General features: G+C 44.2%; 1 protein-coding gene across 1 annotated transcript in view; it reads right to left on the reverse strand.

The window, feature by feature from the left end:
- Window positions 1–264: 264 nt before the first annotated feature.
- Window positions 265–27170, reverse strand: part of ITSN1 (intersectin 1) — a gene marked incomplete at its 3' end in the record, with an annotated part of 230302 nt that continues 203396 nt past the window's right edge. The window contains exons 32-40 of the mRNA XM_082840315.1: window positions 23375–23558; window positions 21268–21366; window positions 10939–11106; window positions 6566–6778; window positions 5429–5550; window positions 4286–4368; window positions 3879–3962; window positions 2887–3060; window positions 265–413 (exon numbers count right to left, since the gene is read on the reverse strand). Of these exons, the coding sequence (XP_082696441.1) occupies window positions 265–413; window positions 2887–3060; window positions 3879–3962; window positions 4286–4368; window positions 5429–5550; window positions 6566–6778; window positions 10939–11106; window positions 21268–21366; window positions 23375–23558 (1276 nt within the window). The remainder of the gene's footprint in view (window positions 414–2886; window positions 3061–3878; window positions 3963–4285; window positions 4369–5428; window positions 5551–6565; window positions 6779–10938; window positions 11107–21267; window positions 21367–23374; window positions 23559–27170) is intronic.

Consider the following 27170-nt stretch of genomic DNA (forward strand, 5'->3'; position numbering starts at 1 on the left):
GATGGGATTTCAAAGACCCTGGAAGCCATGATGAACCCTGCAGTGAAAACAAAGGAAAACACAGTTTTGCTTCACAAAATGGGAAATTGTTTAGGGGGCAGGATTGTCAAGAAGTATTCCCAGAAGCTTTGAGGGTCCTGTCTTTGCTGTCCTGTTGCCCTGTGGCTGAACACCAAACAGTGGTCCTCGAAAAGCAACACCATTTCCAGACAGCATCCGCTGCCTCAGGCTGCAACTCTGTCAAGCACACCCTGGGCCGGCTCCCTAGGGCTCATCAAACAACTGCAGGTCCAAGCGGACCACGATCTCTCCCGTGGGAACTTCATGCAGCAGGAGACACTTTGTAACTGGACCCTTGGAACCCTGGTCCTTCTTGATGTCAGCCACGCGGATCTCCGTCCGACCCAAAAAATCTGAAAGGAGAAACACACAGACCCTCCTCAGAGAGGATGCCTTCTCTTCAAGGCAGGTACTTGGCATATGGGGAATGTCCCAGCAAATTGTTATACTCTTCCTTCTTCCAAAAGGGAGTTAGGTCAGTTTCCAAGAATCCAGCGACTACAATGACAGCATAATTTTTGTTTTCTTAATTTTTTAAAATAAATTTATTTATTTTATTTTTGACCCCATTGGATCTTTGTTGCTGTGCGCAGGCCCTTTCCAGTTGCGGCGAGCGGGGGCTACTCCTCGTTGCAGTGCAGGGTCTTCTCATTGCAGTGGCTTCTTTTGTAGCAGAGCACGGGCTCTAGGCACACGGGCTTCAGTAGTTGTGGCATGCAAGCTCGGTAGTTGTGGCTCGGGGGCTCTAGAGCACAGGCTCAGTAGTTGTGGCACACAGGCTTAGATGCTCCGCGGCATGTGGGATCTTCCCGGACCAAGGCTTGAACCCTTTTCCCCTGCATTGGCAGGCGGATTCTTAACCACTGCACCACCAGGGAAGCCCAGCATAATTTTTAAATGAATTGAAAACAAAAAGGTACCAGGATGGGGATGAAGGAGAGCCCAGAAGGAGCTCAAAACACAGACTTTCCTCACACTTGAGGACCCCCAAAGGGCTATGAGCTTCCTGGGAGGCAATGCAGAACCAGATGTCCTATCAGCTGCACAATTTGCAACTTACATGAAATTTAAAGAAATTGCCCAGAAGAAAGTCAGCTATTTCTGGGACAAAAATTGGACAGTAGTTTCTCCCAGGGGTTGACCCAGGAACATGCTTCGTGATGTTACACTCCTTTTGGAAAAGTCAAGGATGGTGAACAAGGGCTGGTCCTTATAATGCACCACTGTAAGTGCCAGAGAGCAAACTCGAGGGGGTGGGGAGGAGGTGACAGCACGGGAGCTGCGTGCTTCCAGCCATGCTCCCAGGACTATCTCAACACCACTTTTTATCAAATATTGAGTCAGTATGAGAATGGACGTGAGCGTGTTTGAAACAATTTTTGATGCTGTGCAAATGCACAATGGTGTTAAACGGGCCTCCAGACCATTAACTCCTTCATTTTTTCATTCAACGATTAGTTTTTGGAATATACTATGATCCAGGAACACTTGTACAGGAAACAACTTTTCTTTCAACGGTTAAAACCTGGGAATTTTTTCTGGTGGAAGATACCGGTTTATTTTTCCCCTTGTGCATTTCATGGAAATGATCTTTGAAGTAAGAACAATACTAGGATTTGCAATTTAAACTCTAGTGGAGCTGCCATTGTGTCGTGGTATTTCACCACTAAAATAAATCCAACGTCAAGCCTTTATTTATCAGAATAAACACTGCCAATGAGGGACTTCCCTGGTAGCTCAGTGGTTGAGAATCCACCTGCCAATGCAGGGGACAAGGGTTCAATCCCTGCTCCGGGAAGGTCCCACGTGCCGCGGAGCAACTAAGCCTGTGTACAACAAGTATTGAGCCTGCGCTCTAGAGCCCGTAAGCCACAACTAGCGAGCACGCTCGCTGCAACTAGAGAAAGCATGTGCGCAGCATGGAAGACCCAACACAGCCAAAAATAAATAAATAAAATAAATTTAAAACCAAATTGCCATTGAAACACAGTGCTTCAGAGCCCAGACTTATGAGTCAGATCGGTCTGGTCATGTTCTAACATCTAGCCAGCTATGTGACCATCTCTGGGCAACAATTAATAGTAACTAACTCACAATGAGATAATTCATATAAAAGTATGAAAAGACAAAAGCCACGTGGAGCAATTTAAGCCTTGCACAGATCATGCCTGCACTGGACCCTCACTCCTAGCACTTAATTTTACTCCTTTGAATATAATTAGGTTGAGACCGCAATCTTTAAACTTACTCTCTTATTTTTGTTGCGTTGAGGAAGGGAGAGAGAAGTTTCTCAGAATCATTGCCAGTCCCATTTTTTTTCCCAGGCTCAAGCAGAAACAGAAAGTTGGTTGAAGGGATGATGCATCCAACACGATCCCATCCCTTTAATTAACCAGAAATGTCACCCAAAGGGCACTGATTGATTCTGCCATGTTTTTTGTGGGCTAATGTTCTTCTTGCTCTACTGGCTAATTTTATGAATTTTCACCATAGCTTTTAGCCAAGGACTAAAGAATTGGGTGGAGGCTTTGTGGTATAGCTCTCTCTGCATTTACTTGTTTTGGGGAAACACGGGACCATGGTCTTTGTCTAGGGCAGCTGGACCACTCTAGACCAAGCATGCTTTGTCCACCTTCTCTGAGACAACCTGGCATCAGTGAAGGCCTCTTTCCAAGGGATGCTGAGTCTTGTCTAATGCCAGCCTCATCTCTCTGGCAGGAAGCCCAAGAAATTCTGGGCACCAAGTTCCCAGGTAGAAAATATTTATCCATGAAAGCCAAGTGACAGCGAAAGGGGAAGGGTACCTCGGGGCCGCTTTTTACTCACCGTCTGGAGAGAACTGGTCCCTCTCGAACACGGTGATGCAGAGGACCTCCTGCTCCAGGTCTTTGATGAAGAACTGGCAGTTGGAATTCCACTTGGGATTCAGAGTGTCCTGGATTGTCTTGGTGATGTGACACTGGGAGCCCATGGTCACCTCGCAGTACGGGTTACTCTTTCCTAGAGGGAACAGAGCCTGCTTGACTCCTGCCTGCCGCCCAGCTCTTCTGGGTGAGCGTGGCGGGGTCACAGTCATGTGGCAGCTGTTCCCGCCACACCCCTCATTTTGATCTCACTCCAATGCCACACTTAATAAGCTGCATAAAATGGAGAATCCAGGCGGAAACTCACACAATCCAGCATCACACTTAAAGTATACTACTTAAATATTCATAATACTTAAATAATTACATTAGTGGGCTTCAAAACTAAGCCTTTCCTGTCTCCTCACTTTAGCCCTAGATTGTGTCAAAACCACAGTCATCCCTCAGTATCCACGGGGACTGGTTCCAGAACCCTCCACAAACACCCAAATGCTCAGATACTCAAGTCCCTTAGATAAAATGGTATAGTCTTTGCTACCCACATCCTCCCATATACTTTAAATCACCTCTAGATTACATGTAATAACCTAATACAATGTAACTGCTATGTAAAGCATTGCCAGTGTGTGGCAAATTCAAGTTTTGCTTTTTGGAAATTTTTCAAATTTTCTTCGAATATTTTCGATCAGCAGTTGGTTGAATCCGCAGGTGCAGAACCTGCAGATACAGAGGGGTTGACTGTATTGTGAGAGGGCAGCCACTCAGATCTTTCTCGAAAGCAAAACGGTGGAAAAGAATTAAAAAAATTTTTTTTTAACAAATGCTACAAAAACCAAGTCTGGAAGGAAATTGAGGATTATGGAAACAGCACATTTGTTTTAAAGCCAGGTGGAGGGGATGCAGAAAAGGCTTCCACCACTAATATGTGATAGAGGGGGCCTCTTGGGTCCTTACCGTGTGACCGACAAGGTTTCAGTTCAATGCCCTCAACCACGTTCACCATCAACCTTCCAATGCCTGTGGCCCTTTGGGAACGGACTATGACGGCAAGAGAAACAACACAAAATGCTCCCGTTTAGGATTTGCTGCCTTTCTGATTTGCCTCGTGATCTGTCTTATGCTCCCCTGCAAGAACAATTCCCCACCCCTACTCCACCTTGAATTCTCGCTTCCTTGATCCTGGAATCTGCCCTCCACCCCTCACCCTGCATCCCGCTCTCCCTCTTCCGCCTGCCTGCCCCCTCAGGCTCTCCCCTACCCCCAGGCCCATCTTCCAGCTCTAAGGGTTCTAGGCACAACCAAATGGCTCTCTGCCGCCACTCTGCGGGATCCCGGGCCCCTCTGCTCAGCGATGTATTTACCCAGGTACGCCTTCTCCCGCTTCTTCTTCTCCGTCTCTATGTAGAGTTCAGAAGCAGCTTTGATTTTCTGCACCCAGGCGGTCCTTGGAAAGGGAGAGACAGAACGGTGCCAAACAGAACTCAGGCCTCAGGTCTGTACAAATTCAGTTTCTAGGACTCTGCCTTGCTCGTTTGATTTTTACAACAAAGGCTCAGCAAAGAAAGTCTGGTTTTATGTCACATGGTGCTAATCATGATTTCTACCATGCACAACGAAGGCACGAGTGACATTTTTACTGATGTACTCAAGACCTGAGTTTGCGTCCCCATGGAAGAAAATCTATGATGATAAATGCTGCCCTGGAGGAGATGTTGGCAACAACACCTCTTCCTTCCTTCTTGAAAAGCATCACATATTTGCCTAATCCAATAAGGCCAGAAGGATTTCTCTTACTAAACCATCCAAGGAAAGAAACCATTTCCCAGATAAGGAACCACTTTCTGTGAAAGAGCACACACACGCTGGGGAAAGCATCTTGGCTTTCCCCAACATCTTGGCGTGATGTTTTCGCCTTCCTTTTCCTGAGAAGCATATGCATGACGACTTTAGCCAATTTCCTGCTTTTTGGCACAAATGCCCTTGGAATGTTGTAGGTCTTATGTCAAGTTCACCCTTCAGAAAATAATCTGTTTCATTTGGCTCCGGGGCAGAACCTTGAAGAAGAGATTAAAGCAAAAATGCCCACAGTTCTAGGATCCAGAACGTCTGTCCAGGGGAGCCAGCTGAGGAGGGGGCCAGGATTAGGTGGTCCTATCCATCCCCAAATCACTTTCCTATTGGTTTCTGCCACCTGGGAAACCTTGGGAAATGAGATGCTCCATTTATCTCAAATTCTGAAAATTGCTTTTTAAAACATTCTCAAGCAAAATTCATTTCAATGTCTTTTACTTTGCAAAATTCATGCCATGGGTCAAACTTCCGAGAGGCTCTAGGAAAACGTATTAAGACCGCCCCACCCTCATGCCCCCACCCCACCTCCAGCCAGAGGGGGTGGCATTGCAACTGAAGGAACATTGGGACCTGCTGATTAATTAAATGTCCCACATCTGTCCTACACCTGGTGGGACCTGGGCGCCCAGTGCCAGTGAGGAGGCAGGTCTTACCTTTCGTTTATGCTTTCTGCTCGGAGGGTGTAGACTCGGTCAATGTGGGAAATGTGGAAGATGGGTTCATCCCCGGAAGGGTCAGTGGGCAATTTTACTAGAACCTCATTTAGGAAAATAGGCTGAAAAATAATGCACAGCCATTACAAAACCAGACTGGGGGCCGTGTATTGCAATAAACTATGAGTACGTGTGTGTGCTTACGTGCACGTGTTCTAATAAACTAGACTGAGGGTGAAGGGTGTGTGTGTGTGTGTGTGTGTGTGTGTGTGTGTGTCTGCGGCGGGGGTGGGAGGATGTTTCAGTAAACTATACCAGAATAATGATTTTGTGTTCATATTAACTTTCAGATACTGCAAATTATAAATATGGGTTTCCCCCCTCCGTTTTGCAGGTATTTTTAAAGTCCTCCAGAATAAGAACGGATGGGTCTGTTTTTCTCATAGTATATCCTAATCAGCAGTTTCCATCAACTCTACCTCCAAGCAATTCTCTCCAAGTTGTTCATACAAAGCTGCTAGTGGCACTCTACATAAGTACATTGTGCTTTTCCCCAAAATAAAGCTAACTGCTGCTTCAGAGAAAATTCTTCTGTGAAAATACCCACACAGAGACAAGTTTAGAAAAACAATACCCCATGACACAAAGACACACAAACACAGCCATGCACGTAGAAGCAGACCAAATAAACAGCTTAGGAAAGTTCTCTACACGTTGACTATTTAGACTGGCTTTTGCTGGAAAAAGGTGAGGGGCACAGATGTTCCAAACAATCTGGAGAAGTTGGGAGGGAGATCTGGGAATGTTCGGGAAGTGGGTGCTTGAGTTCTAGTCTCGAACTTTCCCACACCTGCCACACTAGACCGGGAACCCCACCAGGGCAAGGCATACCTTCAACACATCTGGGGGACCCACAGTAGCCACTTGACAGCTAATAGATGTTTTGTCAATTGATTTGAGCGTCGTTCCTTTTCTGATACTGCTGGACCCGTGATGCTGTGGTCACCCTAAATCCTGTCTCAGCCCCTGCACTTCCTGTATGCCACATCCCCCAAACCCTGCTGAAATGCTCCTTTTGGAAACTTCCTCCTCCCCCCAAACATCAACCCTGATGGTACAATCTAGAATCAAACTTACGGTTTTGTACATTTTATACTGCAGGTTTGATTTGGGGCTGAAGACTTTGTCGGTGCCCGAAGAGCCCAGGGGCTTTATGATTTGGGTCAGCAGGAGGAAGTCGTTGAAGAGGAAGCCGTACAGCTCCTTGTTGCTCTTGGCCTTGTAGAGTTTCCCACTGTGAAGAAACTTGCGTGGCCCCAAGCAATTGGTCACTGAATTGAACACAAGTTGCTGAGAAAGGAAAACAAAACCCAAAGAAGACACGATGAAGTGAGATCATTTTTTTTGTTTTGTTCTGTTTTGTTTTTCTGCATCTGAAAGCATGGGTTCCATCAGAATCTGAGGCCTGTAACTTAGGCTCGAATCAAGGACTGCTTTGAAAACTTCAGGCAAGGACTTTTGGAGCCAAGAAGTCAAAGTCGTGGTTCTGGAGGTTCCACGTGTCAAGATGAACTTTGGCTATAATTCCAAATGCTTTTCCTTGAGGTCTGCTCAGTGTCTCAGGGCGACTGGTGCTTTTCTCCCTTGTGTTTATTGGGGAAACTGGGCAGCAGGAAGAAAACACTCAGCCCTCTCCCTCCTTGATGGGTATGTGCTGTGTGCAGGCTAGTCCGCCGGAGGTGGCGTGAACCAGCTCCAATGATGGCCCTGCACAGGCTCAGACAGTCCTACGCGGTTCTGGAAAGCAGCAGCGACTCTCTCTGTACAGATCTACAGGACAAATGCTACTTTCCCAGGCGCAGCTTGAGTCCAGGCCCCTACCACATGGGTGGACTACAAAACTCAGTGGTGCTGACAGATGCCTCGAAGCCAAGCAGAACAGACACTGTTGGTGCCCATTAAATCTCGCCCAATTCACTGGTCCTGAAAATGTGAAGGGGACAGGCAGCTCTCTTCCTTCCACTCCCCAAAACTTGGAGACAGATCTAAGTGTGGAAACGCAGCTCTGTCATCCCCCTGGGCTCTATCATCTCATGCTCTATCATCCCCCCCACCCCGGGCTCTATCATCTACTGTGAGCAGGTTCTAAAGGGGCGGGGGAGACTGTAGAAGATATGACCCCACTAAGGCCACCCTTTTGGATAGCAGGGGAGAGATTGAGGGAGGGGAAGGCCACAGCTGTGCCCAGGAAGTGATACGATCCAGGCAGGAGTCAGAACTTCAGGTCTCCACCTGCCCACACTTGGGTCCCAGGGGTATCCTCCATCCAGCAGCCTTCAAGGCTGAGGCTCTCTCCAGAGCTATGAACCCTACAGACCGCCCTGAGAAGAGTATTAATGAAGAGGTGACAGTTCACAACACACATTCCCCAAGAGATGCTGCTGGCCACCTGTCTGCCTCCAGTGTGGGAGAAGGAATCAGTGGGGCCTCTATGACCAGAGACCTATAGGCAGCAAGGAAGAGTGACCAGTCCACTCTGTTCTCAGGTACAAGGAGGGATGAGGGCCTCTAACCTCCCACTGAGGTTCTGAGGGAGCCCCAAAGACTGAAGGTGACACCACAAAGAGAGCCTTCAAAGGATGTCAATCTAGCCCTTTTTACTCACCAAGAGAGAGTTCAAGCCACTTGGGGGCAATGAATCTGGCAATTCACTTGGATGACATAGAGTTGATGTGGTTTATTCACACTCAAAGGTTAGAGCCTCCAACTGGCCAGGCTAACACTGAACATATGTGAATTGGGAACAGACTTGATAGTTCTTGATCTTAAGACAAGAATGCCAAAGACGGCATTTATTTGAAACTTAACCACCGGTGTGTGTCCAGATCTGGGCCAGGAAACAGAAGCCAACACACCCCCTCCCCACAATTGTGAACCCTGACTGTACAGACAAAACAGACCATACAGAAAGCTAGTGTACAACAGCCAGGAAGGATCGATCACTAAAGAAGGACAACAGTCTATTTCAAAGAGGGTATATACATCCCAAAAAAGCAAATGACAAGAGTTTATTTTATGCTTAATGTTTTGAGGGTTTCTTTTATTGCTGTGCCATGTGGCATGCAGGATCTTAGCCCCCTGAGCCCATGCCCCTGCAGTGGAAGTGTGGAGTCCTAACCACTGGACCACCAGGGAATTCCCTATTCTTAATGTTCTAAGATGAAGACCCAGGCCTCCCTGAGTCCCGTGACTGCAGCCCTGAGACTCAGGGAAGGACCCCTTTAAAAGTGCACAGTGAGGGGAATTCCCCAGCAGTCCATTGGTTAGGACTCTGTACTTTCACTGCTGGGGCTGGGTTCGATCCCTGGTCAGGGAACTAAGATCCTGCAAGCCACGCGGTGTGGCAAAAAGAAAGGAAGGAAGGAAGGAAGGAAGGAAGGAAGGAAGGAAGGAAGGAAGGAAGGAAGGAAGGAAGGAAGGAAGGAAGGAAGGAAGAAAAAAGATAGGGAACATTGAAAAAAATAAGAAAAAGTGCACAGTTGCACTTCAGGCTGGCAGATTCAGGAGCTGTTCAAGTCCACTGTCTTCAGGATCAAGTTAATGCTCCTTGGAATGATACACAGCCCTTCCTTGCCCTGGTTTCAACTTGCCTTAAAGCTTATCACCTATCACCCTACATTGCTCACCCAAGTCCTGCACAGGCTGTGCCCTCCACTGAAATGCCCTCCCCCTGGATTCTTTCCTGGAGAGGTATCTTCATCCTTCAACACCCAGCCGAGTGTCACCTTCTCCAACATGTCCCTGAATCCCTCCACGACGGTTCCTTCCTCCATGAGTGTCCAACAGCACTTGGCACCTAGATCTGCCTCATAATGTCTCACACTGTGTGGTAGATACTGCTTTGATCCCTCTACTTGGTCCAGGACTGTAGGCTTCTTGAGATGGTGTAGGTCACATCTCATTGATTTCCATGTCCTCAGTGTTTAGTACTGAGCAAGGCACATGGGCAGGTGCTCAGTAAATGTTTATTGAATGAATGAATGAATAAGTAAGCCAACCAACCAGTGAATGCCCCTGGATTGCTTATCAACACAGTTCCAAAATGGGAACCCACATCCATCACCTTGGCTTCCACATGGCTGCTTCCATAACTTTGGTTATCCCACACCTTCATGGAAGGGGGACAGGAGGCAGGGCAGAGAGGAAGCAGTGGTGTAACTTCCTCAGGTAGTGAATGCCTTTGAAGCTTGTAAGAAGGAAAGAGCCACAGGAAGAGTGGGTGAGGGAGACAGTCTGCCTGGGCATTTTGGTAAACCCTAGTCAATGGTGTGTGTGCATGAATGTGTGTATGTATGTGTGTATCTGTGTGTGTGTACAGAGGCAAAGAGAAAGAGAGTGAGAACAGGCAGAAAGAATGAATGAGACTAAAGTAAAGATAAGGGACAAGAAGAGAATCAAATACTACAGGAGAGACTCTGTTTCTGGTAGTATGGTGGACTAGAGACTCTGACTCACCCAGTGAAAAATTTCAAAACCGAATAAAATATAGAACTGTAGTTTTTAAATGCAAGTGAGGTGGTAAAAATTAAAAATGAAAATAAGAAATTTGCAGAGGCCAAAAACAGCATGAAAATGCGAACCCTGGAAGATAAACAAGTCCCTAAGCTGGCTTTAGCCCTGAGAGTCTTTCTTAAATCTGGTGACCTTAAGCTTCCATTTTAAAGGCTATGGAGGGTGCAAGAGACAGGAGATATATCCAGGGCCCACATGAGATAACAGGAGATCCCAAAACGCTGGACTCCAAAGGAAGAATGACAAGTAAACTCAGCACAGAAGGGATGACCAAGAAAACTTGCTTGTTTTTGAACTTGGTGTAAGTGGAGGGAAAAAAAAAATGTCCCTGAGAATTTGTAACCACAATGCAGTTATCATTTAAGTTTATAACCACAATTCACACACTAGTGTGATCTGAAAACCCTTCTATATCTAATTTAGGGTGATCCTGGTAGCTAGCAACCCTTGCAGGAGGAATACAACTTCAGACCTCAAAGATCCCACAGATAAAGTTCCAAGGAATGTTGAGCTCACAATCAAAAATCAAAGTACATACAGAGAAACAGACATGTGTGGTGAGAGCTAGCAGAAGCAACAGACAAAACAGTGAAACTCATAACCTGAGTTAATGGAATGATCAGATCTGAAATATACAAGAATATATTTTAAATGTGTTAGGAAACAAATGAGAAGCATGGTCATTTGTGAAAGGACCAAGACAAGAAAGAAACCAGCAGATTAGAGAAAATAACTAGAATGCTGGAAAGGGTAAAAGAAAATAATTGAAATTAAAAAAACTCAGTAGATGGATTAAACAGCAGATTAGAAGCAGCTGGAGAGAGAATTAGCAAACTGGAGGCCAATGGGGAGGACAATGCATGTTCTTTTCTCATCCTCCTTCAGGCCAGCTGCCAAGGCTCAGTGGGGGAGACCCAGGTCACACCCTAAGGCGCTACCTCAGACAGGCCTTCACACTGCACATGGGCCTGGATCCACTCCAGCCGGTCCGAGTTCTCCTTCTCCCGCACCCCTTCGTTCACCTGGGAGCACAGCTCCTCTGCCTTCTCCAGGGCGTGTTTCAAGTGGCTGTGGTCTGGGTGGTTTTCAGGAGTGTTTTCCAGGATCTACATTGGAGAACAGAAGACATCATCCTTAGGCAGTGTGGGTGAGCCTGCGGTTCACTGTTCTGGAAGGCCAGACCCAACAGAGGCCGGGCATAGCACAGACCTTTCCTGAACAGGGCCCACAAGAGCAACTGCAGCTCCAAGCACCCACTTTGGCAATGACATGGAGAGAGATGACCACTCTTTGTTGGCAGGGGACCCTTGGGGGGGCAGGGGCTGCCACATTATCTATACTTGGGGTATGAGGAGGGCCGTGGCTACAGCAAGGACAATATTGCACCACATGTGGCTTTCTCCCTGGAGAATGGCTCTTTCCTGGGTCCATGCACAGCTGTAGGCATCTATGGACCCATGGAACTACATGCTAATGGATGCACCTGAGCAAAGGCATTTTTCTGGATAAATTATTCCAAGCCAGTGGTTAAAAGTGCCAGCTCTAGAGCAAGACCTCCTGGGTTAAAATCCCTGCCCTGCCACTGACCAGCCATGATATGGGTCAGTCACATAAATATTCTGAGCCTCATTTTCCTAATATGAAAAATGGGGAAACTAATAGCACCTCCTTCATAAGGTTGTTTGGAGGACTAAATGGCTTGATACAAGTAAAGCACTTTGCAAAGTACCTGGCCCTTTGAAGGTGCTCAGTAAGTGACAGCATTTACCATCAGATTCTCAAAGGACTTTGAGGACATTGAGAACAGTCATCCTGAGGAAAGACACTAAGAATGAAGAAAGGTCCTAACCCATCTTTGCAATGTACTAGGATTATGTGGAGGGTGTACTTGCCCAGGCCTTGTCCATATACAAATAAGTCAAGTGGGTTTTACCCTGAATAATATCTCATCCCTAGGGTATACTTTGGTTTAAAGTCCTAAGGAGGCACCCAATTTGAGGAAAACACCCAATCTGGGTCCTGTGTGTCCACCAATCATCTCCAAACAACAACCCCAGCCCCGGGTGGATCTTGGGTGTACATAGAGTCCCTCTGAAAAGTCCTGATGCCTCAACTCTGACCATATCAGAATCCCCAGGGGTGGGACTCAAGCATCGGAATTTTCTAGAGCTCCCTGTGTGATTCTAACGTACAGCCAAGACTGAGGACAACTGCTCTCGACAGGAAGCCCACATAGCTGAATTGTGTGAATTCTTTTTTTGTTTGTTTTTTGTTTTTCAAAATGAAAATAGGTTTATGTTTTTTCTCATTTTAAAATTATTATTGTATAAAATTTAGAAAATTTAGAAAGTTATAAAAAAACCTAAAAACCAACCATAATTGCACCATCTGGAAATGACCTCTGCCTATCTATTCATTAATACACTCTGCATAGATATAAATACATATAGTTTAAAAAAATAAACATTGGATCATGCTACCATACTACACTGTACCATTTTGTACTTGCTTCTTTCCCACTTCATGTCAGTTATAGCACAGCATTTAGTGTCCACTTTATATGGACCTAGATCATCAGTTTATTATTTTTTAATTGAAGTATATAGAGCATCATTTTTAAAGATTCTATAATATGTCATTGTAAGGATGAACCACAATGCATTTAAACAGCTTCCTTCCCATAAAACTTCATGTTTCCAATTTTTCAATATTTCTCTGATTATTTCTTTAGAATAAATTCCTAGAGATGGTAGTGCTGAGCCAAAGAGAGCGTGGAGTTTGATGTATACATCACCCTCCAAAAGGCTGAACCAGTCTACCTTCCACAAGCAAACTTGCCAACACTGAGGACTCACAATCTTTTCAATATATGCCTACCTGGCAAGCCAAAAGCAGGTATTTTCTTGTTTGCTTATGCATTTCTTTTATTACCAGAGAATTTGAATTTTGTGTACACTTAGTACATAAGTACACTAAATGATAAAGCTAACATTTATATACGGCTTAGTAGGAGCCAGACATACATATATTCACTCAGTTGATTTCTCACAACCCTATGCAATAGGTACTATTAGCATATCTATTTTACATATAAGGGAACTGAGGCCCAGAGAAGTTAAGTAACTTGCCCAAGGGCACACAGGAGTGGTACCAAGACTCAAATACAAGCAGCCTGGTGCCTGACATCATTTTCTGTAATTATTTTTTTTAACATCTTTATTGAGGTATAATTGCTTTACAATGTTGTGTTAGCTTCTGCTGTATAACAAAGTGAAGCAGCTATACATATACATATATCCCCAAATCTCCTCTCTCTTGCGTCTCCCTCTCACCCTTCCTATCCCACCTTCTAGGTGGACACAAAACACCGAGCTGATATCCCTGTGCTATGCTGCTGCTTCCCACTAGCTATCTATTTTACATTTGGTAGTGTATATATGTCCATGCCACTCTCTCACTTCGTCCCAGCTTACCCTTCCCACTCCCTGCGTCCTCAGGTCCATTCTCGACATCTGTGTATCAATTTACATTCCCACCAACAGTGGAAGAGGGTTCCCTTTTCTCCATGCCCTCTCCAGCATTTATTTTTTGTAGATTTTTTGATGATAGCCATTCTGACCGGTGTGAGGTGATACCACATTGTAGTTTTGATTTGCATTTCTCTAATGATTAGTGATGTTGAGCAGCTTTCCATGTGCTTCTTGGCCATGTGTATGTCTTCTTTGGAGAAATGTCTATTTAGGTCTTCTGCCCATTTTTGGATTGGGTTGACTTTTTTAATATTGAGCTGCATTAGTTATTTATATATTTTGGACATTAATCCTTTGTCCGTTGATTCATTTGCAAATAACTTCTCCCATTCTGAGGGTTGTCTTTTCGTCTTATTTATGGTTTCCTTTGCTGTGCGAAAGCTTTGAAGTTTCATTAGGTCCCATTTGTTTATTTTTGTCTTTATTTCCATTACTCTAGGAGGTGGATCAAAAAAGATATTGCTGTGATTTATATCAAAGAGTGTTCTTCCTATGTTTTCCTCTAAGAGTTTTATAGTGTCTGGTCTTACATTTAGGTCTTTAATCCATTTTGAGTTTATTTTTGTGTATGGTGTTAGGGTGTGTTCTGAATTCATTCTTTTACATGTAGCTGTCCATTTTCCCAGCACCACTTATTGAAGAGACTGTCTTTTCTCCATTGTATATCCTTGCCTCCTTTGTCATAGATTAGCTGACCATAGGTGCATGGGTTTATCTCTGGGCTTTCTATCTTGTTCCATTGATCTATATTTCTGTTTTTGTGCCAGTACCCTATTGTGTTGATTACTGTAGCTTTGTAGTATAGTCTAAAGTCATGGAGTCTGATTCCTCCAGCTCCACTTTTTTCCCTCAAGGCTGCTTTGGCTATTTGGGGTCTGTTGTGTCTCCATACAAATTTTAAGATTTTTTGTTCTAGTTCTGTAAAAAATGCCAATGGTAATTTGATAGGGATTGCATTGAATCTGTAGATTTCTTTGGGTAGTATAGTCATTTTCACAATGTTGATTCTTCCAATCCAAGAACATGGTATATCTCTCCATCTGTTGGTATCATCTTTAATTTCTTTCATCAGTGTCTTACAGTTTTCTTCATACAGGTCTTTTGTCTCCCTAGGTAGGTTTATTCCTAGGTATTTTATTCTTTTTGTTGCAATGGTAAATGAGAGTGTTTCCTTAATTTCTATTTCAGAGTTTTCATCATTAGTGTATAGGAACGCAAGAGATTTCTGTGCATTAATTTTGTATCCTGCTACTTTATCAAATTCATTGATTAGTTCTAGTTATTTTCTGATAGCTTCTTTAGGATTCTGTATGTATAGTATCATGTCATCTGCAAACAGTGACAGTTATATTTTTTCTTTTCCAATTTGGATTCCTTTTATTTCTTTTTTTTTTCTCTGATTGCTGTGGATAAAACTTCCAAAACTATGTTGAATAAAAGTGGTGAGAGTGGGCAACCTTGTCTTGTTCCTGATCTTACTGGAAATGGTTTCAGTTTTTCACTACTGAGAACAATGTTGGCTGTGGGTTTGTCATATATGGCCTTTATTATGTTGAGATAAGTTCCCTCTATGCCTACTTCCTGGAGGGTTTTTATCATAAATGGGTGTTGAATTTTGTCAAAAGCTTTTTCTGCATCTATTGAAATGACCATGTGGTTTTTCTCCTTCAGTTTGTTAATATTGTGTATCACATTGATTGATTTGTATATATTGAAGAACGCTTGCATTCCTGGGATAAACCACACTTGATCATGGTGTATGATCCTTTTAATGTGCTGTTGGAATCTGTTTGCTAGTATTTTGTTGAGGATTTTTGCATCTATGTTCACCAGTGTTATTGGCCTGTAGTTTTCTTTTTTTGTGACATCTTTGTCTGGTTTTGGTATCAGGGCCTCATAGAATGAGTTTGGGAGTATTTCCCCCTCTGCTATATTTTGGAAGAGTTTGAGAAGGATAGGTGCTAGCTCTTCTCTAAATGTTTGATAGGATTCACCTGTGAAGCCATCTGGTCTGGGCTTTTGTTGTAAGATTGTTAATCATAGTCTCAATTTCAGTGCTTGTGATTGGTCTGTTTATATTTTCTATTTCTTCCTGGTTCAGTCTTGGAAGGTAAAATTTTCTAAGAGTTTTACCATTTCTTCCAGGTTGTCCATTTTATTGGCATATAATTGCTTGTAGTAATCTCTCATGATCCTTTGTATTTCTGCAGGGTCAGTTGTTACTTCTCCTTTTTCATTTCTAAGTCTATTGATTTGTCTTCTCCCTTTTTTTCTTGATAAGTCTGGCTAATGGTTTATCAATTTTGTTTATCTTCTCAAAGAACTAGCTTTTAGTTTTATTGATCTTTTCTATTGTTTCCTTCATTTCTTTTTCATTTATTTCTGATCTGATTTTTATGATTTCTTTCCTTCTGCTAACTTTGGGGTTTTTTGTTCTTCTTTCTCTAACTGCTTTAGGTGTAAGGTTAGGTTGTTTATTTGAGATTTTTCTTGTTTCTTGAGGTAGGATTGTATTGCTGTAAACTTCCCTCTTAGGACTGCTTTTGCTGCATCCCATAGGTTTTGGGTCGTCATGTTTTCATTGTCATTTGTTTCTAGGTATCTTTTGATTTTTTCTTTAATTTCTTCAGTGATCTCTTGGTTATTTAGTAGTGTATTGTTTTGCCTCCATGTGTTTGTGTTTTTTATGTTTTTTTTCCCTGTAATTCATTTCTAATCTCATAGAGCTGTGGTCGGAAAAGATACCTGATACATTTCAATTTTCTTCAATTTACTGAGGCTTGATTTGTGACCCAAGACGTGATCTATCCTGGAGAATATTCCATGAGCACTTGAGCAGAAACTGTATTCTGTTGTTTTTGGATGGAATGTCCTATAAATATCAATTAAGTCCATCTTGTTTGATGTATAATTTAAAGCTTGTGTTTCCTTATTTATTTTCATTTTGGATGATCTGTTCACTGGTGAAGGTGGCGTGTTAAAGTTCCCTACTATAATTGTGTTACTGTTGATTTCCCATTTTATGGCTGTTAGCATTTGCCTTATGTATTGAGGTGGTCCTATGTTGGGTGCATAAATATTTACAATTGTTATATTCTCTTCTTGGATTGATCTCTTGATCATTATGTAGTGTCCTTTTTTGTCTCTTGTAATAGTCTTTATTTTAAAGTCAATTTTATCTGATATGAGAATTGCTACCCCAGCTTTCTTTTGATTTCCATTTGCATGGAATATCTTTTTCCATCCCCTCACTTTCTGTCTGTATGTGTCCCTACAGACTTCCGTCTGAAGTGGGTGTCTTGTAGACAGCATATATACGGGTCTTGTTTTTGTATCCATTCACCCAGTCTATGTCAGTGGGTCTCTTGTAGACAGCACATATACGGGTCTTGTTTTTGTATATATTCACCCAGTCTATGTCTTTTGGTTGGAGCATCTAATCCATTTACATTTAAGGTAGTTATTGATATGTATGTTCCCATTACGGTTTTCTTAATTGTTTTGGGTTTGTTATTGTAGGTCTTTTCCTTCTCTTGAAGTTCCTGCTTAGAGAAGTTTAGCATTTGTTGTAAAGTTGGTTTGGTGGTGCTGAATTCTCTTAGTTTTTGCTAGTCTGTAAAGGTTTTAATTTCTCTGTTGAATCTGAATGAGATCCTTGCTGGTAGAGTAATCTTGGTTGTAGGTTTTTCCCTGTTATCACTTTAAATATGTCCTGCCACACCCTTCTGGCTTGCATAGTTTCTACTGAAAGATCAGCTGTTAACCTTATGGGGATTCCCTTGTTATGTTATTTGTTGCTTTTCCCTTGCTGCTTTTAATATTTTTTCTTTGTATTTAATTTTTGATAGTTTGATTAATATGTGTCTTGGTGTGTTTCTCCTTGGATTTATCCTGTATGGAACTCTCTGTGCTTCCTGGTCTTGATTAACTATTTCCTTTCCCATATTAGGGAAGTTTTCAGTTATAAGCTCTTTAAATTTTTTCTCAGTCCCTTTCTTTTTCTCTTCTTCTTCTGGGACCCCTATAATTCGAACGTTGGTGCATTTAATGTTGTCCCAGAGGTCTCTGAGACTGTCCTCAATTCTTTTCATTCTTTCTTCTTTATTCTGTTCTGTGGTAGTTACTTCCACTATTTTATCTTCCAGATCACTTATCCGTTCTTCTGCCTCAGTTATTCTGCTATTGATTCCTTCTATATAAATTTTAATTTCATTTATTGTGTTGTTCATCATTGTTTGTTTGCTCTTTAGTTCTTCTAGGTCTTTGTTAAACGTTTCTTGTATTTTCTCCATTCTATCTTCAAGATTTTGGATCATCTTTACCATCATTACTCTGAATTCTTTTTCAGGTAGACTGCCTATTTCCTCTTCATTTGTTTGGTCTGGTGGGTTTTTACTTTGCTCCTTCATCTGCTGTGTGTTTTTCTGCATCCTCATTTTGCTTAACTTACTGTGTTTGGGGTCTCCTTTTCCCAGGCTGCAGGTTCATAGTTCCCATTGTGTTTGGTGTCTGCCCCCAGTGGCTAAGGTTGGTTCAGTGGGTTGTGTAGTCTTCCTGGTGGAGGGGACTGGTGCCTGTGTTCTGGTGGATGAGGCTGGATCTTGTCTTTCTGGTGGGCAGGACCACATCCAGTGGTGTGTTTTGGGGTGTCTGTAGCCTTCTTATGATTTTAGGCAGCCTCTCTGCTAATGGGTGGGGTTGTGTTCCTGTCTTGCTAGTTGTTTGGCATAGGGTGTCAAGCACTGTAGCTTGCTGGTTGTTGAGTGGAGCTGGGTGTTGGCGTTGAGATGGAGATCTGTGGGAGAGCTTTCGCCATTTGATATTATGTGGGTCCGAGAGGTCTCTGGTGAACCAGTGTCCTGAACTCAGCTCTCCCATCTCAGAGGCTCAGGCCTGACACCCAGACGGAGCACCTAGACCCTGTCAGCCCCACGGCTTTTTTTCTTTTCCTCTGTGCTCAGTCTAGTTCCACTTGCTCATAGAGGGCCACGTTCAGAGGCCTCCCCCCTGCACTTCAGACCAGATTTTCTCATGGGAAATGGTGACAGTGACACCTCAGCTCGAGGGCAATAGTTGTGACTCTTCTTCTCAGTCCAGTTTCATGTGCTTATAGGGGGTCGTGTGCAGAGGCTTTGTGTCTAACGCGTCAGATCACAGATTCCACGGCAGACTTCTGCACGACTCCTCATTGAAGATGACAGCATGTTCTTTACCGCTATTCTACACTCCTCTCAGAAACGTCTAGTTGTATATTTTACCTATTTTTCTATTAGGGTATTTGTCTTTTTCATTCTGAGTTGTAAGAGTGCTTGAGATGACAGATAGATAGATAGATAGATATTATAGATAGATAATCCATGTGTATTTCAGTATCTTTTTATATACAGTTAAAATCTGTTTACTCAGCTTATATCTGTCATTTGTCTTTTAATGTTCATTATATTTTGTTACACATTTTTTAAGAAAAATGTTTATTCAAATAATATTAACACATTCTTGATATGCAAGAGTCAAACAACACGGAAGTATAGATAACAACTGTGCTCTATCCCCTTTGCTCTCCTGCCTCAGAGGTAACTGTACCCAGGCTTAAGGGCATCCCTTTAGTTCCCTTCAGATGCTCTACATACATTTAACAGTCACACAGAGTTTTTCCTCAGTTTTGCAAACTGGACCATATTGTAGGATTGCTTGTGAAAGGTTGTTTTTGGGCTTTGTTTGTTTGTTTGGTTGGTTTTAACTTAACAGCATTTTCTAGATATCATTCCAGCTAATATAAAAAAGTCTCTTTCATAGTATAGACTCACCACTTTATTTAACTACTCTCCTTAATGAACATCTAGGTTTCTCCCAGAGGAAAAAAAATTTTTTTCAAGTTGCTACAACTCTAAATTCTTTAAAGTTCTGTCTTTGGTACCATGCTAAGAATTTCTCCACCTCAGTATTATAAAGAATATTTATTCTTAGTATTTTTACAGTTTTCCATATGTATGTTATAACTGGCCAACTTTAAAAATTCTCTTCTTAGGTTTGCTAGTTTTCAGTTCGTTCTTTTGGGTTCTCTAGGGTAACAATCATGTTTCTGCAAAGAATGATAATTTGATTTTTCTTTTTTAATATTTATGTCTCTCAGTCCTTTTCTTGTTTTTGTTTTTCTCCCCATTAGCTAGATCTGGAACACCTATTTTATTTTTTTTAATATTTATTTTATTTATTTGGCTGCTCCAGGTCTTAGTTGCAGCATGCAGGATCTTTGCTGCAGCATGTGGGCTCTAGTTGCCTGACCAGGGATCAGACCTGGGCCCCTTGCACTGGGAGTGTGGAGTCTTAGCTACTGGACCACCAGGGAAGCCCTTAGAACTTAAAAAACTTGTTTCCAACTTCAATTCCCAACTAAATATTGGGGGAAGTAAAGAAAGGTGTTGAGTTAGTTTAACAGTAACTGTCAAGTTGGAGAAAAGGAAACAGTAGATTGAAAGCTTCTTTCAAAACTAATTCTTTAGGGCTTCTGTGGTGGCGCAGTGGTTGAGAGTCCGCCTGCCGATGCAGGGGACACGGGTTCGTGCCCCGGTCCGGGAAGATCCCACATGTCGCGGAGCGGCTGGGTCCGTGAGCCAGGGCCGCTGAGCCTGTGCGTCCGGAGCCTGTGCTCCGCAATGGGAGAGGCCACAACAGTGAGAGGCCCACATACTGCAAAAAAACAAAACAAAACAAACAAACAAAAACTAATTCTTTAACTCAACCAATGTGGCCACAGTGTATTTTGTCGGGTCAAACTGGGCTTGGACTGAGGAACTGGCGTATATGAGAGGGAAATTTGCTACATATAAGGGGATTCAGCAAATAAGTAAATCTATTGAGGATAATGAGAGCCAGGCTTCTCATGGAGAAGAGAGTTATATACAGAGAAAGGGGAAAGGCTAGAATAAATTCCATGATACTAGATTAGAACAGGAAGTACTGGTGTAAACTCATGGGTTTTAATACATATTATAATATATATAAATCTTGAAATAAATATGTTTGCACACTTATGTTATGTAAATATGTGGGTATGAATATATACACATACATATATTGCCTGGCTTGGCCACTGAGAGACTCAACAGGCAACAACACCTCAGTATCAGTGAGCACACCAGTGTCTAGATCTGGGTTTCTAAATTCTCCATTGAAAGGAACCAGATCTAAAACTTCTCTCCAGGAGCTTTCCTCCCTGTGGTTATAGAATCACAGGCTCAGAGGATGTCTAAGTCTGCTCACTCACTTTACAGATGGGCACGCTGAAACCCTAAGTTTTCTATTCTTTTCTTTTGGTATTGGCTTTCTTAAAATGACAGGAAAAAAACAATCATCTAATATCAACATAGAGTATCTCACAATGGCTTTCTGGAAACGAGTGGTGGAAACTATATTTCTTTCTCTCTTTCTTACTAGGAAAACCAAGGCCTAAACACACTCTGCCTGTATTAGGAAAAGAACTGAGCTCTCATGTTCCAACTTAGAAGGTGGAGGCCACTTGGTTGCACAGCTGAAGGCTGTGTATTATTAGCTCTTTTCATGATAAGCCAGCTTTTCTTTCTGAGTTACCAAGTAGATGCCTCCTGCAGCCTGTTGGTATAAGATTTCTACACAATAGATACCAGGTGTATTGGCTGGCTAACCTGCCCATGGCCCCAGATTCCTGACCTGCTGGGAAAGCATTCCTCTACTTGAAAAGGCAAGACAGTTACTTACATTTTTAATGATCAGTGGGTATCTCGTTACCCGTTGCATAGGCTTCAGTATAAAACTAGAGAGCGGCATTCCCTTACAGCGAGGGTCCATGGCCAGTCTCTGCAATAAGAGATTTTTTAAAATGTACTTAAGAAGTTTGCAAAATCTGGTCAGTGACATCAACATTGATGTTATTCAGGACTCCCCACCCATCACATTGTCTCATTTAGCTGAATGACAGCTGAGGAACCGGAGCTGGAAGAACCGGGCTGGTTATCCCCAAGCCAGGAGGAGGCACGTTCCAGATGGAGAGTGGGAATCTACCTTGGACGTGACTCAGCTGCAGGGTTGACCCCTGCTCCTCAGATCCAGTGGACCTTCCATGGGACATGTGGTTCCTTACTTCCAGAGATGAAATTCTGGCTTCACAGAGAATATTTCCTCTGGATACCTACCAAAACTTTATAACATTCCCAGGAGCAAGGAGAGTCACAAGACTATAGGGTCAGAACAAAAATCCCCCTTAAGTCCCAGAGATGCTGGAAGCGCCTGGCCGGATCTCACTGTCTGTTTTGTGTGAAGCCTGCACTCGCCAGTGGGAGCCCCAGAAGGGTAGGTGGTGAAGCCGAGACATGAGGGTCAGGCCCCCAGTCCCAGGGGCTGTGGTTGTCTCCACTCTGGACTCCCTGCCTCTTTCCTTCCACCATTTTTGTCAACTTGACTGGAGGACAAGAGTCCTTTTACCTCCAAAAGGTGACCCTGTCTACAAGTCACAGGGGTTATATGGTGACAGCTCTCAAAGGTTCTGGTCAGGTTTAATGTCTTAGGAACAGGTTTAATGCCATGACCTGGACCCCAAGCCCTGGGACCTGTCAGTGCCTGAACCTGCTCCAGCCGTGGACACCATTATTCCAGGAACACTTTGCAGCAAGCAAAGGCATGTGAAAGTCCCACAGGAATGAGGCAGAGAGAGGGGATGAGGGGAGGGATGAGAAGGGGAGGGGCAACAAGGCCCCTCCTGGGCTGGTGTCAGCATTTTCCTCAAGTTCAAGTACATCCAGTGATGAACTCATCCTGCCTGCACCCAGGGAGGACCCGGCCCTTGGCTGGAACCCCAGGTGGCCCATGGCACCTGGCAGTCCAGTATCTGCTCTCCAGTCTCCAGCCCACCCTAGGCCTACTTCATAGCAGTGTTTCTTCCCTTGGATGCCCCACTCATTGGCTAGAAAATCAGAGCATTTAATATTGAGAAACAGGGTGAGAAAGAAAGAACAAGAACATCTGATGCTATGGCCGAGAAGAGATGGCATTTTCCCCTCCCAGTGATGACTCCACAAACTTGGTTACTTGGGGGAGAGGGAAAAGCCTGCCCCCAAAATGCAGGAGGTACAAAGATAAGCCTGTCATTAGTACGATTATTTTGCTGTCTGTTCATCAAAATGTGCCTGTTTAGCAGATGTTATTTTATTCTCTTTTTTCTTCCCCTCTGGGAGAGGTTGGGGCTGATTGCATGGGCTGGCCTGGCCAGCAGGGACCCACCCCAGCGAAGGGCAGTAAACCCAAAGCCTGGGGTCTCCAGCAGCATGGGGCCCACTTCCCCACAATGTCCCTTGGTGGGCACATGGCTCTCCAGACCCTTGTTATCCTCCAAGGCAGAGGTCCTGGCATCCCACACTCACCCCCATGGGCTTCTTAGAGCTTGAGCCCATCAAAAAGAACCAATTGGGAAAAAAACAAAGGGTCCATTGGGATTGCCAGCCATTCCCTTTGCAGGTGAAGGGCAGAGAGCAGCAAAGAACTGAGGATGCTCAGATTAAACAGAATAGGAAACCTGAGACCCACCAGCCCTCCTAGGCCTAAAATTGAGATGGAGGATTTAAGCGTGTATTCAAATAACACCACTCACACCTGGCCAAGGCAGAGCTTCTAGGCCAGCACTGGTCCCTCCTCTCCAAGCCCACCCCCTTGGTCCCAGCCACTCGCCAGCGAGAGGCAGCCCCTACTGTTCAGCTGAGACCTCACCCTTGTTGGCCTTCTGTAAATGTGTGAATCAGCCCCTCACACGCCCAGCTGCTGGAAGATGGCCACTCGGCGGGGGCAGAGACTCAGCTCAGCCTGGGCTCCTTACTTTGACAAACTCCTTGAAGTCGGGGGCCTCATCTGTCTTCTGCTGGATCAAGGCAGCCCCATTGAGCTGGCAGCTGCAGAAGCGGATGTAGGGTTGCATGTGTGGCAGCTGGGCAGTCAGGATGTCCCCGATCATCTTCACAGGCATCTTCTCCCCAGACATCTTCTTGCGAACTCTCAGCGCTCTGCACAGAAACACGAGAAGTGAGCGCCCTCTTCATGCTCTCTGACGCGTACACAGCACACTTCTAGGTGGTACAGAAATGGGATGTGTGTGAGGGGCACAAACCCAGGGCCACTAAAGCATCTATGTGGCAGACAAGGAACAGGAAAAGAAATGAGTCTAGTGCTACAAAGAGGTATCACTGGGGCATTTTTCTTTGACATGAAGTCTGTTTGCTGGCTCTTAGGAAGAAAAACTTAAAAAAACAAACAAACAACTTTACTGAACAAGTCAGCATAAAAGACAATTTTTTCTTGTGGAAATATATGGAATCCTGTTTTTGAATAACTCAGACAGGATATCTGGGTGGATGTCTCACTTTACGGATGATCTGTCCAGGCTGGTATGGCCCCAACACTGAACCTGTTTCCGGGGCCAGTGCTACCCAAGGGAAGCTGCTGTTGCCAGGGGCCATGGAGGCTCAATTTCAGACCAAACAAAACATAATCAAGATGGTAAATCAACTGCCACAGAAAAACAATCCCATCATGTTCACGAAAGCCAGGTATAAATGATTGTCTGAACAATCTGTGCCATTCTCTGGTTCACTGCTTCATCACTGTGGCTAATTGGAAGTTGACTGGATTAAGAGGAGTTCTGAAGAGAGAAGCCTATTCATATGAGAATGGGTCATAGACTCAAACAATTTATATCCTGGAAGCTGAGAAGGGACTAGAGGGACTGGAAAGTGTTTGTTCAGGAGTCCAGCTGCAGCTGAGTGTTCAAGACCATAACAATCAGGACTGTGCATCCCACCCTTCTAACTCGTATGTCAACTCCTAACCCAGCATCTCTAAGAAGGGCGTGGCACCGAGCTGTTACGCAGCAAGGATAGCAATGTACTATAAGGGCAGGACCTCGCCATATGAGGCCATGGGTGTGCTCTGCCTACCCTGGTGATTATGGATGATGGATGGCTGGATGGCTGGACGGCTGGATGGATGGACGGACGGATGGATGGATGGATGGATGGAAGGAACAGAATGGTATGATATGGGATTTTTACATAAGGCTGGGAGGATGTTACTATGAATTCCTCTGGCTGCTTTCAAGGTCATGGGTAGGGCTATATAATTCTAAGAAGGCTCTGCAATCTTTGTATTAAAAACTTCAGATCACTTTATTTTCTTTCTCCTACATTTTTGGTTAAAGAAAAAAAAAATCTTTGGACTGGGAAACAAGCCAAGGAGAAAAACTTTAGGGACAGTGCGTTATGTGGTCCAAACAATGAGCCACTCCCCCTCAAGCAGGTGCCCTTGTGGGGAGAGGTGCTGGTCTGCGCTGGCTGCCTGGGGTGTGAGGAGTGGCAGGTTGGTACCCTCAGGATGGCCAGGTGGCCACTGCTCATTGGGGGGTTGGTGTGGAATATCTCCCAGTGTGTAGAAATTTGCTCAAGGGTTACGTCACTACCAATTCTGGGGGATGAGAGTGCTGAATAACGACGTTACAAACTTGCTATGGACGGAAATGGGAAGAAATTCCATCATTCCATGATTTTCCAATGAGGAGCAACACAATCTTTCTGCAAGGGAAGAAGAGTACGTTCACCTGCTCTCCTCCTTTTATTTATTTTTTTTTAATGATGGGGAGAGAAGAAAAAGGGAAAAGAAAAAAGATCACACGCAGATCATCCCTGTCTTGAGGAAGTTAAGCCAGTTCCTGGGTTCTGGAGGCCCACGCTTGGAGACCTGAGTTGTTCAACTGCGAGACAGACCTAAAATCAGGCCCCTGCTGTGGACCAGGCACCTGTTAGGTTGAACTGTGAGTCAACTTCTGGGATGTTCTACCGTACAGGCAAGGCTTTTGAGGACTGAGTTGGAGTGGGTTGAAACGGCACATCACCAGGCTCAGGGATCACATGAGTCCATTGCTGCAGCCTCAGCCCCGCCCTTGGGTGAGCTGATTTGTCATCTCATATAGAGGTCTATGGATTCAAGGTCAGCTAATGAACACAGCAGAGAGCCTGACATCTGCTGACCGAATGAGTAGCCCTCTGAAGTTCGCAGATCAAGGGGACGGTCAAGAGAGCTGGCCTTTATGTACGTGTCCTATGTGTCACCTATATGACTTATTATCCCTATTGACAGTTGGGGAAACCGAGGCATGCAGAAATCGAGGGACTTGACCAGAGTCACACAGCTCATGGGTGGCAGGAAGCCCTGGTCTCCAGAGCCCCCAGTCTGCAAGAACCGCATGTGAGAACAAGCACCGTGCCCAGCCCCGCCTCCCCTCAAGCTGCTCGGGGCTCCTGGCCTGTCCTCGCTCCAGAAGCAGCTCCTGCCATCCCACCAAGGGGGGCTTCCACGGCCCCTCTGCTCTTCCCTTCCCTTCTGTCCTTCCTCTTCATTTCCTCAAGCCTCTCCCTCCTTTCCTCTCACCCTGCCCACTCCCACCCAAAGCCCCTTCTTTCCTTCTCCCCACCCTGTCTTTACCCCACAAGGTATCTTTTTCACTTTTTATTTTTCTTTGTTTTTCTGCCTAAAATAAAATCATGGCTATTCTTCTTAAGTTAAAAAGAAAACTGAATACTTAATATTTAAGAAAAACTTTTTTTGGGGGGGAGAAGCTCTTTCATTTATTTATTTTTCAAGCAAGGAGGCAGGAAAGGATCTTGATTAAAAAAACAGCTGCAGTACCTGGTTCTACACACCCTATCTCACTTCTGCGTCCCTACTGCTATCACTTCTAACAGCCACCCCTAGGGGCCTGTGCCTAGCTCTTAACTTTAAAATGTTCTAGATTCTTCTCCCCTACTCTGCTCATTGAAGGCAAACTTCTCAGCTCTCTGCTCACAGGTGAGACGGTCAACCATCCATTTTAACCCCCAACCAGAAGCGGCATTAGTAGGAAGTCTGTGTGCCCCAGGTAGATCCCTTTTATGATCATTTTATTTGTTTCTTATTTATCTGTTTGATAAATCCTACGTCCCCCCTCTAAGTACAAGGAGTCGCTGGCCCTTGTATCAGGAGTGAGAGATGCGTGGCCGCCCGCTGCGGCCTTCCAGGGAGAGCTGCCTTAAGTTCTCTTCATCTTCTTCCATCCTGCCAGGAGTCCTAAATCTTCCCATCATTGGGATTAGTCCTTTGCACAAAGAAATTAAGTCTATGCAGCAAAATTGTATAATCTACAATATGGGCGCTCACCATAAAATTCTTTCAATTTTTTCTGGTATGTTTGAAAATGTTCATAATAAGATCTTGAAAAGGAAAAAAAAAAAGAAAAGAAAGGAAGAAAGAAATCAGGTCCCCGGAAAGCTCCTGCTAAATACAAGTATTTTATCTGGAAAATGAAAAGATCAGCCCAACTAATCAATCAGGTCATCAGAGGAAGGCGCAGAGCGTACCTGTGACGGGAGAGGGGGTGTCTGTGCCCGCTGGTGCCATGATTGACAGGATGCCAGCTGTACACCTGATCTCCTTGCTCCCTGGGATAACCCTGCATGCTAGACAGGGCAGGCGCCCTGACTGCAATTTTACAAGCTCTAAAACAAAGGGGTGGGGAGTTATCCGCCCGAGGTAACTGCCCAAAACGAGTTAGAAGGCGCTGGAGCCCAGATGAAAACTTGAGACGTCTG

The sequence above is a fragment of the Leucopleurus acutus genome, assembly GCF_964270905.1.
Source record: "Leucopleurus acutus genome assembly, chromosome: 5".
Taxonomy (NCBI): domain Eukaryota; kingdom Metazoa; phylum Chordata; class Mammalia; order Artiodactyla; family Delphinidae; genus Leucopleurus; species Leucopleurus acutus.